The sequence below is a fragment of the Rhyacophila brunnea genome, unplaced genomic scaffold (assembly GCF_057557595.1).
Source record: "Rhyacophila brunnea isolate RB1 unplaced genomic scaffold, BYU_Rbru_1.0 scaffold_4, whole genome shotgun sequence".
NCBI lineage: Eukaryota > Metazoa > Arthropoda > Insecta > Trichoptera > Rhyacophilidae > Rhyacophila > Rhyacophila brunnea.
Genome location: NW_028233068.1, coordinates 26376193 through 26388392, shown reverse-complemented (window position 1 = coordinate 26388392; position 12200 = coordinate 26376193). Strand labels below are relative to the sequence as shown.

General features: G+C 35.4%; 1 protein-coding gene and 1 long non-coding RNA gene across 2 annotated transcripts in view; both read right to left on the bottom strand.

Annotated features, from left to right (window-relative positions):
• The window catches only part of LOC147067155 (uncharacterized), a 561518-nt gene that overhangs the window by 282723 nt on the left and 266595 nt on the right, over positions 1 to 12200 (bottom strand). The gene's annotated exons all lie outside the window — the stretch shown is intronic.
• LOC147067166 (uncharacterized) overlaps positions 1 to 12200 on the bottom strand; it is a 124229-nt gene that overhangs the window by 35456 nt on the left and 76573 nt on the right. The window contains exons 2-3 of the mRNA XM_085954878.1: positions 8034 to 9749; positions 7331 to 7491 (exon numbers count right to left, since the gene is read on the bottom strand). Of these exons, the coding sequence (XP_085811004.1) occupies positions 7331 to 7491; positions 8034 to 9749 (1877 nt within the window). The remainder of the gene's footprint in view (positions 1 to 7330; positions 7492 to 8033; positions 9750 to 12200) is intronic.

Sequence of the window (12200 nt, the reverse complement as noted above, 5' to 3'; positions counted from 1 at the left end):
AAGTCCGTTTCGACATACTGCCGTACTTCAAATGATAAGGCCCCCAAATAATCAGCCTACTCAAAAATGTTAAATGTCTGCTTCGAAATAAAATAAAACCATTAGGTATATTTCCTCCAGAAGCGGTTCAAGAGCTCTTTCATACTGGCAGTGTTATTCGATATGATAATATCAATTTTACATTATTTAATAGAATTGGGACAGCACAGATAACCTAATCAAATTTGGATTGTATAGCTTGGATATGAGCAAAACATGGCTGTCAGGGTTCATATCTCTATGATATACCGCAATACAACACGTTATATTAAATCGATAATGTTATCTTATCTAGCTGTTGAAAATGCAAGAGAAAATACGTATGTATGTATTTCTGTATTCAAGTTGATTTCTCTCACATGAAGCGCCTAGTTTCAAATCCCCCTAACACGGTTTTTGATTTTTTTAGATATGTATTTAGATGGATACTTTTGCTATGATGGCCAAAGATTAAACTTTAAAACACGCCAAAAACCGTCAATACGTGATATGATCAAAAATAAGGGTTAATTTCAAAACCCGCTAAAATAGTTGGGTGTGCTTTCAAATAGGTACCCCTAAGATGGATAAGCCAAAATACTCTTTAGAATGTACGAATTAAATAATAAATACATAAAGCTCACATATTTAATAGGAGTTTTTCTCATTTTTCTCAATACTGCCTAAAATCGTTTTAGGGGGTTTTGAAACTAGGCTTCATATGGACAATTGTTGGTTTTAGGGTTCCCACTCAAATTCCGGGATTGAAAATTATTTAATCCCTAAATGAGTTTTTACATGATTTTTGTGAAAAAAAAAACAAAAAGTTTGCTTTATAAATTCAAAAAATATGTAGGTTCAATGAAAAATATGAAATTCTTAAATTTTATGTATTTTAAAAATTTAAGAAAAAAATCTATACCGGTTTATAATGTCATGGGTTTCAGGTCCGAATCCCGGGTCTGGTAAAATCCACGTGTTGTTTTTAAATATGTGTTTGGACCTAATAGGTTAGGCATAACATATATTTCTCGCAAAAACAAAAATCTGTTTATACAAGCCTCCACCCACTCTGTGGAGGCCCATAATATTATTATGATCTTCTTAGGATCGACATGGTAAAAAAAAAATATTAAAACTTTTGAAAAATATTGATTTCTTTCAAAACTTTATGATTATGACTTAATTATGAATCAAGATGGTTACGAAATGGAAAATTTCTTGTATGTTTTCATTTTATATCGGTACCAGACAGTAAAAAAATGGGGAAAATTCGGTAGTTTCTGTCTAATTCTAGAATTGAAAAATTGTAATACCGTTAACCCGGGTTTAAAAGTTATGTCTGAGATTGCAATCCCTAGTTGGTATCATGGTGTTAGTACCTAGATAACCTATTGTCATGCCGACAGCACATTGACGCAGAGAGTTGCGCATTGCATTTTAATGTATCATCCTTCAGTTTAGTTTAGATAATTATCATTATCATTGTTTAACGGCTGTAAGTATAAGACACTGTTTGCATTTCAATAAGCCGGCACAGAAAATGGTATTTATTTGTATGAAGCTTTTTATATATATCCAATGGGAGTGTTGCAGTGTGTTAGTCATTTATTAACTCTTTCGATGCAGATGCTTTCTGACGATTGCTAAGAGAAGTAACGCAAGTGCGTGAGAACTGAAATTGAAATTAATTTCCCGATAATACACACCGTTACACCGCCAGGCAATGGCGAGTTTAGGGCCTTGAAGGCCCGTTGCACTAATTGATATTCTAGGCCCCCACAATAAAAAATAAAATAAAAACCATACAACCACTCATTATTGATCGTACCTAGTAAAAATCTCTCTTAGTTTCATGTCGTGAATTTATTGTTATTGAAAGTGATTCGGCCACCGAAATAATATGTAAGTAGTTTAGTTCGTTTGAGTACTTTTGGCTTATTGTCTCTTAAAGCCTCCTCATATAACTAAAAAAAAACTATTGTGAAATGATGGGAGAAAATTGTATTTAATAAAAAGAATAATGCTGCTATTAAAAAGGGAAGAAAACCGACAATATTATGCAATAAGTAGGTACTCGTATATTTTAATAGATAATATGCACTTAGGTACCTACTATATTTAATTCAATATTAACACTTGAAATATATATATATATATACTAAAGAAAACCGACAATATTATGCAATAAGTAGGTACTCGTATATTTCAATAGATAATATGCACTTAGGTACCTACTATATTTAATTCAATATTAACACTTGAAATATATATATATATATATAAGTATATATATACTAGCTGACCCGGCAAACGTTGTTCTGCCATATAAATTATTTCTAGTGAATATTTTGGTTGTTAAATAAAAATAACGAATGTATCGTAAGTGTGTGGGGATGGGATCTATGACAGAAAGAGGAATAGAGCGCTGTAGACGATGACCGCCGATAAAAACAAAAAAACATCAACCATTCATTTTCTCAATTCAAAATGACTAATGATGTTCATAATGAATGAATTACCTGTGACAGGATCTCGTTGTTTAATGTTTATGCAATATCCGTCTTGTCCTTTCCAGAAAATTAGCGGATATTGGAGAGCGTCGTATGAACGGTGTGTGTCAGCGATGAACTCCAGATTATTGTTTCTTCTTCGAATCACAATTTCTCGCGTCGATGTGTGGTCGCCAACCATGATTCCAGCAATGTCGTCAACAACAGGTGCATTGAATCGACGCACGTGCTCTCCAGCTGGTGTTTTATCAGGATTGATGACAATAGTGTGATTGTCACTTTGCAATTCGTGCATGTGTGCTTTGAAGAATTTCAATAATTCATTGTGCTCATTCAACAGGGCGTCCAGTTCGCCGACGATGCGCCTGGAAATAGGCGAATTGAGGCCATTGTAGCCGCAACGTGCATCCACATGATTGATGTCCTCACCGCCCATGAAGTAGATTTGTAAAAATGTATGTGGTTCGTTTGGCATTGGCAGCAATGAGCCTACTTTGTGGTGTACTTGGCCTTTGATTTTGAACGTTGAATGGAATTGTTGACCATTTGCCGCAGTATTGTGAACTATTTCTGTTGCTCCGAACGAAGTCATTTGGAAGCATGAATTGAATGTGCGAATGGACTTCAGGAACAGGTTTGAATCTGGAACCGTGCCGATGAGCAAGCCGTTCAATGGTTCTGGTGGTATCTCAATTTCTGGTAGTTGCACTTTTCCTGATGCGCAACACATCCCGGCTGACTCATGTTTGAATTTGAGCGCATGACAATGGGGACATTCTTTGTCCATAGCACCAATCAGCACTTTCGGATGAGCGGAATATTCAATATCTGGCTCGTACTCGAATGCGAGACGAAGGAACGAAGCGGATGTAAATGTTCGATGTACTTGTTGGCGTTGTCGGTCATTTGCTCTGCGTGTGTTAACTACGAACCGGCGCGCTTGGCTCCATTCCAATTGTCGTTGTTGATTTCGTTCAGCTCGTGCCTCTTATGATTGAGATGCACGCAATTGCGACATGCTTACACGCACGTTTTTGTTCTCTTGTTGGATTTGTTCGTCTGTTCTTTCTGCTCTACTATTTCGCATGTTTGTTGCTTTATTCGTTCGACGGCCTAGATGGCCTCCCTTGCGTCTTGCTGGCATTGTGCAATGTAATACACGCACATAAAAATAGATAAATTAAAATAAATCGTACAAAATTTTGCACGCACTGCGTTGTGATATGCCGAATGAAATGTCAAAATGATGCGACGCTTCTCTTGAATTCTTCTCGGACGTAGCGCCATCTGTCATTCAACAACATAAATAATTTCGTTCTGTTTGAAATACGAACGACGGTTAAATTTGTTCATACAAAAATAATAAAATCGCGATTAAAAAATGGGAGGGTGGGGGTAGGAGGGTTAAAATTTGGGGTTATAGGTATTTTTTATGCCAAATAATAAAAAAAATACAAAAAAAAAATTGTCAGAAAAATAAAAGAATTTTTTCTGGATAGAGATACCCTAATCACCTAGCTGTATGAAATATACTTGTTGACCTATTCTCATACCTAACAAATATACATTAAAAAAATCATAAAAATCGGTCGAGCCATTTCGGAGGAGTTCGACCACAAACATCGTGACACGAGATTTTTATATATATAGAGATACAACCAGGGCTCGGAACCGTTGTTTTTTGCGTTTCGGATTTCGTTCCGGTTCAAGTAAAAGTGTATATCGGTTCGGTTCCGGTTCTCGTTCTGATAAAAATAACGGGTTTTCCGGTTTTCAGTTCAGTTCCGGTTCGAAGCCCTGTATACCTACAACGATATGAGTGTTTTATAGCAATATAACCTAACCTAACAGTGACAGAAAAATATCATATTCCACAATTAAATCAAACTGTATAATTTGTTTTTAGCAAGGTGAAAAGTGAAGAGTCAAGAGTAAGTCTCTATAATCTGAGATACCTACTGGTACACTGTCATAGATATACTTTTGCTCTTTAATAATACGTCTAAAGACGATAAGCAGCGCTATTGAAAGGGTTTAAATTAAAATAAGTTAAATTTAAACCACGTAGGATGCATTTATTAAGCATTCAAATATATTCAATGTTAGATTTTCAAAGCAATGGAATGGGAAAGACAACGTGAATTTTACTTTCACGGCTAAACAATAATTATCTACATTATACATAATGTCATAATACTCATAATACATAAATATAATATATACATATAAAAATTTAGATAATCTACTTGACTAAACAGCTTGATAATGAGACATTTAAAATATATTAGAAGCGAGACTTCTTTTACTGATAATTCTTGGTCGAATGCCATTCTCTATAAAATGGGAAATCCTGACTTGTTGCAATAAATTCTCAATTAAAGAGATAACTACATATTGCAATAAAGTATTACGAACTTTTTAAAAATACAAAACTTGATAACGAATCTAGGGTATTTTAGTACGGTAACTATGCCTATAAATAACAAACATTGTTTGCGTTGGCAGCATTGGCGGCTTAATCCGGAAAAACCTAGCAGGTCAATTTTGAATATATTATTTTAATTTGCCTTTTCGTTGTATACTGAAAAGACGTATTGCAAATTGACTTTTTATACATTATAGAATAAGTGCTAGAAATTGTTATAGGTCGGTACCTACTAACCCTTCAAAAAATGTCCGTTTTTCATAACGCCAACCCATCGTTAACCGAAATTGCACACAACGCGTTATAATTTTTTTGTAAATCAGGTCCACTTTTCTTTCTTTGCTTTTTGAAAAATCATCAATCACACGATTATAAAAATTGTCTATTTTTCCCACATATTTTTTTTCAATACTGAGCATTGCAAGAGCGGTCAGTCTATCCTGGCCCTATTGCGTAGAAAGGTTTTTATTCTTTTGAGAGTGGAAAAACATCTTTCACTTTCAACTGTTGTCATTGGTATGACGCAAATAAATTGGAGAACTTTGATCGACTCGGAAAATGTTTCGTTGAAATTATTGCTGAGTAAAAAATGTAGAAGAGAAACTGCACTAATAGCGCCATGCAAATCATCTCGTTGATAAAACACCAATAATTCATTTTTTAACTTGATTATGTTTATTTCTTCTAACAGTTTTACCAAATTTACTTGACGTGTGGGAAAATTATTTTTAAAATCAGTGTAATTTTCTTTATTGAACAAACGGATATAATGAGATGATCGTTGGATGCAAATCGTGCTTCCATTTCCATTATAATTGTATCACAGACTTCAATTGCTACTGCGTGCGTACTAACTGCTTCACAAAAATGTTATAAATCACCAAAAACTCCTTATATATTATTAAAATAACCAAAGGCATTCGTCAAAACCTGTCAACGAATCCGAACCGCATACACAGTTGCGTCTTGAGACCAATTATCTAGTCAGTGTTATCATTCTGTTTCATTTAATTAGGTGAAAAAATCTTTTGTCTCACACTCGGGCATTGCCGATATTACAGTAATTCACGCACCGTTACAAGCTTCGATCTCGTATTTTGTGTTATATCGATCTCTGTCTTATGTATGAGAAACGAGAGAGAAAATTTTATAAAAATATTCAATTTGGGTCAATTTTCAGACTGCCGGCGAACACAATATTTTTGTTCGGGGAATTATAGACTGGGTTGACACAATATCGCGCGCCCTATAATTTCAAATCCACCGATTATTATTAATATTATTATATATGACATTGCACATATTATTAATATTATTATGTCGATTGTAAGGTATTTATTTTGGCAGGTCAATGACCGAATGACCTATAGAGGGAGCCGCCAGTGGTTGGCAGTATTGTTTACAATTTATTGAAAAATAATACATATTAAATCGACTCGTTGTTGACGTCTCGCGTAGGCTACTTGAAACTTACCTGCATATCGAATGTGTAATTAGACTAATTAGTGCCATTTTACTAGGTGATTCGTATTATTTGTAAGTAATGTGATGTTTATAAAAATAAAAATTACATATTAAGGTAGAATATCACCTACACCAGTTTTGCTTAATCTTAAAGTGGGGCCACATCGGCAACAAGTCGCGCGACAACTCGTTAAATTTTACGATAATTATCATAATTGCTTAAGAAATTTTACGATAATTATCATGCTTATCGTAAAATTTAACGAGTTGTCGCGCGACTTGTTTTCGGTGTGGCCCCACTTTTAAATCAACAATATGTTGGTACATGCCATGTGTACCAATAAAATAAAATGTTACACAAGTACCTACTCAATAATGAATGACCAAATTTTCTACCTGTATTCATTATTAGTTGTATGGCTTATTTTTTATTAGTGTAAAACAATACAGGTGTGTACCTATCCTTACTATTTGTTCGCGTGAAAACATATTTGTTAAATACGACTTATTTTTTTTGAAATGCCAGTTTTTACACATTTTTTTTTATTTTCATAAATCTAGCATTTTTTCCTGCAATCTAGTTTATTTTCGTACTCTATCTACCAGCTCATATATTTTTGTACTTAATAACATCTCGCAACACTGAGTGCAGTGAGTTATTATCCCACAGCGGCCTTTGCAAATATATATCCGAGGAAAAGACGTATGAAATTTGCTCTCAACCAATCTGCAATGCGAAATGAATTGCAACAAATTTAATTATTAGCCTCAGTAGGATTTTTTACAGTTTCATCTCCACAATATGTAAATTGTTTGACGAAAGTTTTTCTTTAACATTGTTGTTCTAATCAGATAATCCTATTGCCAAAAGCCAACTGCCCACTGTAATGAATGGAAAATTATAGCCTACCTCGACAACCTGACGCAGATCCTCGACATATATGTTCTCAGTGTCCACGATTTCAGTGCAGACCCTCTGCAAAAGTGAGAGACTGGGATCGCAGTAACGAGGTCTCGGGGGTGTTGGCGGTCGGACGAGGGATGCGGCAGCCGCCATGTCTGCAGCAACCCCTGTCAAAGAAGCACCAACTCAACATTATGAAGCTCAACCACTCCTCCTCTGTGACATCTAGTAGCTGCAGATGGGAATCCATGGTGTTTTGGATGAATTACTTTCCGACATTCCGAAATTGTCGCATGATGAACTATCAGTTTCATCACGATCAGTTCAGACTATAATACATTAGTATGTATTACATAATATTCAGAATGCGATGGAACCCCAACAATACCAAAAAGAAGAAAATGGTGGTAATATTCAATCAGTTGCCAACTTATTTATAGCTTAGAGATTTTTGTAGAATTTCCTCTTTCCAGAGGTTCAATACCATCATTGATGTAGGATCTGCGATTCGGAACAAATCACCATTATGTTTTAAGAACAATTCTTTTCACTTAATATCTTCTTACGCTGTAGGTCCCGCGAGTCAAAAGTGAGACTATAATACTTGAAAAAGCTTAATAATATCCAATAACCCAACAATAGGTTGAAAAAATGCTTAGAAAACTTGAATTCCGATGATTTATCAATACAAGAGAAAGTCGTTACTCACCTCCATCATTCATATCCCTGGACTTGACAGCGTTGCCATTTGCCTGGACCAGTCTCGCATTTTTGGCAAAAACGACAGCGTTGTCAACATCGCTGTTGTCATCCAGACTTTCGATGGAAGCCAGATACGCAGAATTAACCCCGCCTTTGTTCTGAGCACCGCTACTCGAGGTCGAACTAGATGAAGCAATCGAGCTCATAGACAATGGTCTCGTGACAAGGTTCGAATCCGGCAAGTCCAAACGTGAATCTTGGTTAGATATCTTCAAGTTACTCGTACTCCCAGATCCATCTGAATATAAACGAGAGTTATTGCTAACGAATGATATCTCATTGTCAAAGATACTACCATGTCTGATCGGAGAATCTGGCTTAGGTTTACTTGTAGTTTCATTAGCGTTTTTCAACGGACTGCTACTATTTTTCATGTCCTTCGATACGACAGAATTGTTAGACTCTTCTGCGTTTATATTATTGAGACTGTTTGAAAGATTTAATATAGCCACGGCATTACCATTAGCATTGTTTTGTTTCATTTGATTTAAATCTTCGTTAGATCTACTGTCAGATTGTTGATCAATGAATGGTAAGGCAAGGGAATCAATTTGTACAGGTTTAATTGTACTCGCAGGGACATCGTAAATGGATGACGAACTTACAGGAACGTCGTAGACAGACCCTGTCCCATCTTCCAAATCTGATTGTGATGTTACTTTTTCTTGATCCGGACTAATTCCTTTAGGGACCGTCCAATCTTTAGTCACTCGATTGACAAACGAAGATTTGATCGGAGAGACGAATGAACTATTGGACGGACTCGGCGAAGTAACGGGAATTTTATTATAATGAGTAGAAGCCACATTAATTCTGGTCAAACTGGACGTTTGCTCCATAGGTTTGTCGTAAATATCGGCGGTGGATATAATCTCAACCCCAGATTGTGTTATTTTAGAAGTTGCCCCCATTAACGGGATATTTGATTGCTTCGTTGATCTGTAGGATGATCTTCCGAAGTTGTTTAAAGACGGTTTTTTGTGTTGCACTATCGATGGTTTTTGCACTGGAGTTTCGGCTCCGACACTACACAACATTCTTTTCACATTAGGCGACAGATTTTCGAAACTATTCGCACCGTTGCCGGTTTTTTCGAGGAAATGTTTTCTGTTTGACTCCACTTTCGCGATCACTTCACTATTTAAGTTTGTCAACACTTTAATTTGGTCACTTGACACCTTCGACGCACTCGGTTCTGCATTTTCCATCTTTCTATCACTGATTCTAGCCTGCAAAGCTTTGGTATTTGAAACGTCACTAGAACTTCCCATATTCTCCGAATTGTCTTCCAAAGAATCACCTACACTATTTTTTCTCATGGCGAAACTTTTAAGTCTACTAACATAGCTCGACTTGTTTGATTGTGGCTGGGGTGATTCTCGACTGACAGCGGACGTTTGCAAAGGTGGGTTATTAGTCGTTGGAGGTTTAACAACTTCGTTAGAAAGCCCAGGAAGTCTAACGCTACCGGCTATCAGTCTGGGGTCTTTGGACGGAGGGCTGGACAGTGGGGTTGCCATTTTTCGTTTGCCCTCATCCCTTCTAGATTGTTTCGTGTCTTTCGCCTTTTTCTTCAGCGATTCTGGATCAGAGGGTTTCAACGATGGTTCCAGGAAAGAGTCGTATATACCAATCAGCGTTGGCGACAGGTCGGTTGTACTTCCTGAAAATAAAAAAAGACAGCTTATGAGTTACTCGTCACATTAATTAATGTTTCTTATATTTAAAACACACATACATGGCACATAATATATTTGAGGACTACAATGTTTTGTTATAAATATTGAATTAAATAAATCAATGGCGAAAACTTCTTACTAGGCGATTATTTGGAGCCTATATTGATAAAAATAAATTTTGTTGTAACAGACCAACGGAGGCAACGAAACTTAGTACACATCATATATTTACCACTAATATCAATGCTATAAAGGGCTGTAATCATCGTTAAATAAATCTATGATGTTTTGTATAGAATATCGTGACATCTACCAGAAAATTATCGTAAAAGATCGGAAAATTGCACTGGAGTTGAAGGTTTTTCATTATCAGCCCTCAAGTAAATAATTGCAAATTAGATCATTATATTTATATTTTATGTTTTTTCTTATTAGGATCTAAGATAAAAGTTTAAAAACTATTTTTCAAATAGTATATTATTCTCGTAAGTATGACTAACAAGTACCTACCTACTTAATCACTATGATCCCCATAGCCTACCCACTCCCAAAAGCATCCCTTAGGCACTGGATAAATAATATACCATCTTACTACGACGAACTTCCAATATATTTAATTACGAATGTAATACGATACTTATTGATATAAACATATCATTTAATGAGTTAACAAGACGTACATCGGTATATTATGCAAAATCTTCCGTCAGCACATGTTTTGCATAAATCAACTACAAAATGTGTTTTAATGCAGTATTTAAAATACGTAAAGTAGCCTTCATTATGTTCATAAAACGACGCGAAACAGTCATATCCTGTCATGAGTGTCGTATATGCAGTCGACTGCATTAATGGGTAAATCGTGAAATGACATGTTGGCATGTATATTACATTCATGTCCATAATTAGGTGGTCGATATATTTATATGTGATATTATTATGTTCAACACCAACTAAAGTTTAGTAGCGCCCCGTAATTAAATTCAGTAATAATAATATTATAACGTAATCGATTCGTCAGAAGATTTAAAGGGGGGGCTCGAAATAGTTCAAACCAGTCATACAATTATTAAGTTATACTAAAATCTTAAAAAGATGTGTATTTCTCACAAACTGAGTAGTGAGTATCTACCTATTTACATATCCATAAAATAATAGTCAACGCATAACAAAATCCCCGCAACTAACTTCAAAAGGGCCTATACTATAAGATAACCACAGATACGTACTTGACAACAGATACACAATATTAATTATTTTTAGTTACAGGTGTGATTCTAGGATAGATATAAACATACATTGATATTTTACTAAGTGAGTTGGTGGTTTTTATTTTATCTTATCGTGGGGGAATTTAAAATCAGTCAGTGCCTCCTGGAGTTTGGCTTCCATACTATTTTCCCGTGTAGGGTTAACGATCAGCCATGTCACAACATCGTGTAAATAATAAATACCTCATTAAAATTAATATACCAGTGTGCCTTATTTATTGAATTATGGTTCCGAAGTAAGTATGCATCTACTACTAAATTATATCTGATATCCATGTACGAACTGTGTTAACCCAATAATTTCGATGCCTTGTCGGGTGTGTTTACTACATTTTTATCGCCCTCCGAACCGTTCAATATTCGATAATATCGTCATGTGTTCATACAGTTTAATGTCAAATTTGTTTTAAAAAATCGGTGGCGATCGTTTAATTTAATTTTGGATCGTTTCGAGTAGAAAAATTCCTGGACTTTCAGGCCATCAGGAATTCGTTCAAATTCTGTGGAAATATTTGGCAGCGAAGATCTAGAGGAGTGGAAGAAGTTATCGGAGAGGCCCTGGTCTTGCAGTGAGTCGACGCCGGCTGGGTTGATATGTTTATAATAATGTGTTATTTTAATGTAACGGATAAAATAAATGATGTAAATAAAAGTTGTAAAAAACATAATCCGAGATGAACAGTAACCGCTTAGTAAAATCGCGACTTGTCGACGTCAGTATGGATGCAGCTATAGGATGACTGGAAAGACTATTGACACGCGATTTAAGATGCACGCGTTTGTAATCATCATTATATTTGACTACTAGTCGCATCTAGAAACTTAACACAGTTATTATGGTTATATTTCTTACACCAACAATATATGATTCAAATACAGTTGAATTGTAAGTACATCATACAATCAGTTTCTCCTTCTGCAATGTGTCAACATACTTACCATTATCTTTGCATATAATAAAGAAAAATTCGACTAAATAAATAAATTTTAATTAGACCTTAATACATAATTCGTTTTCGTCGTCTTCACTGTTCAGGATCGTGACTTTAAAAGTGTTTTTAAAAGTTAAATTTGTGTCTCTACCTACAGTGATATTTGAATCCCGGCATTCGTCCGTATTGAGCGACTCGTGGCGCCCTTCCGTGTCAAACGTTGATGTCTCTG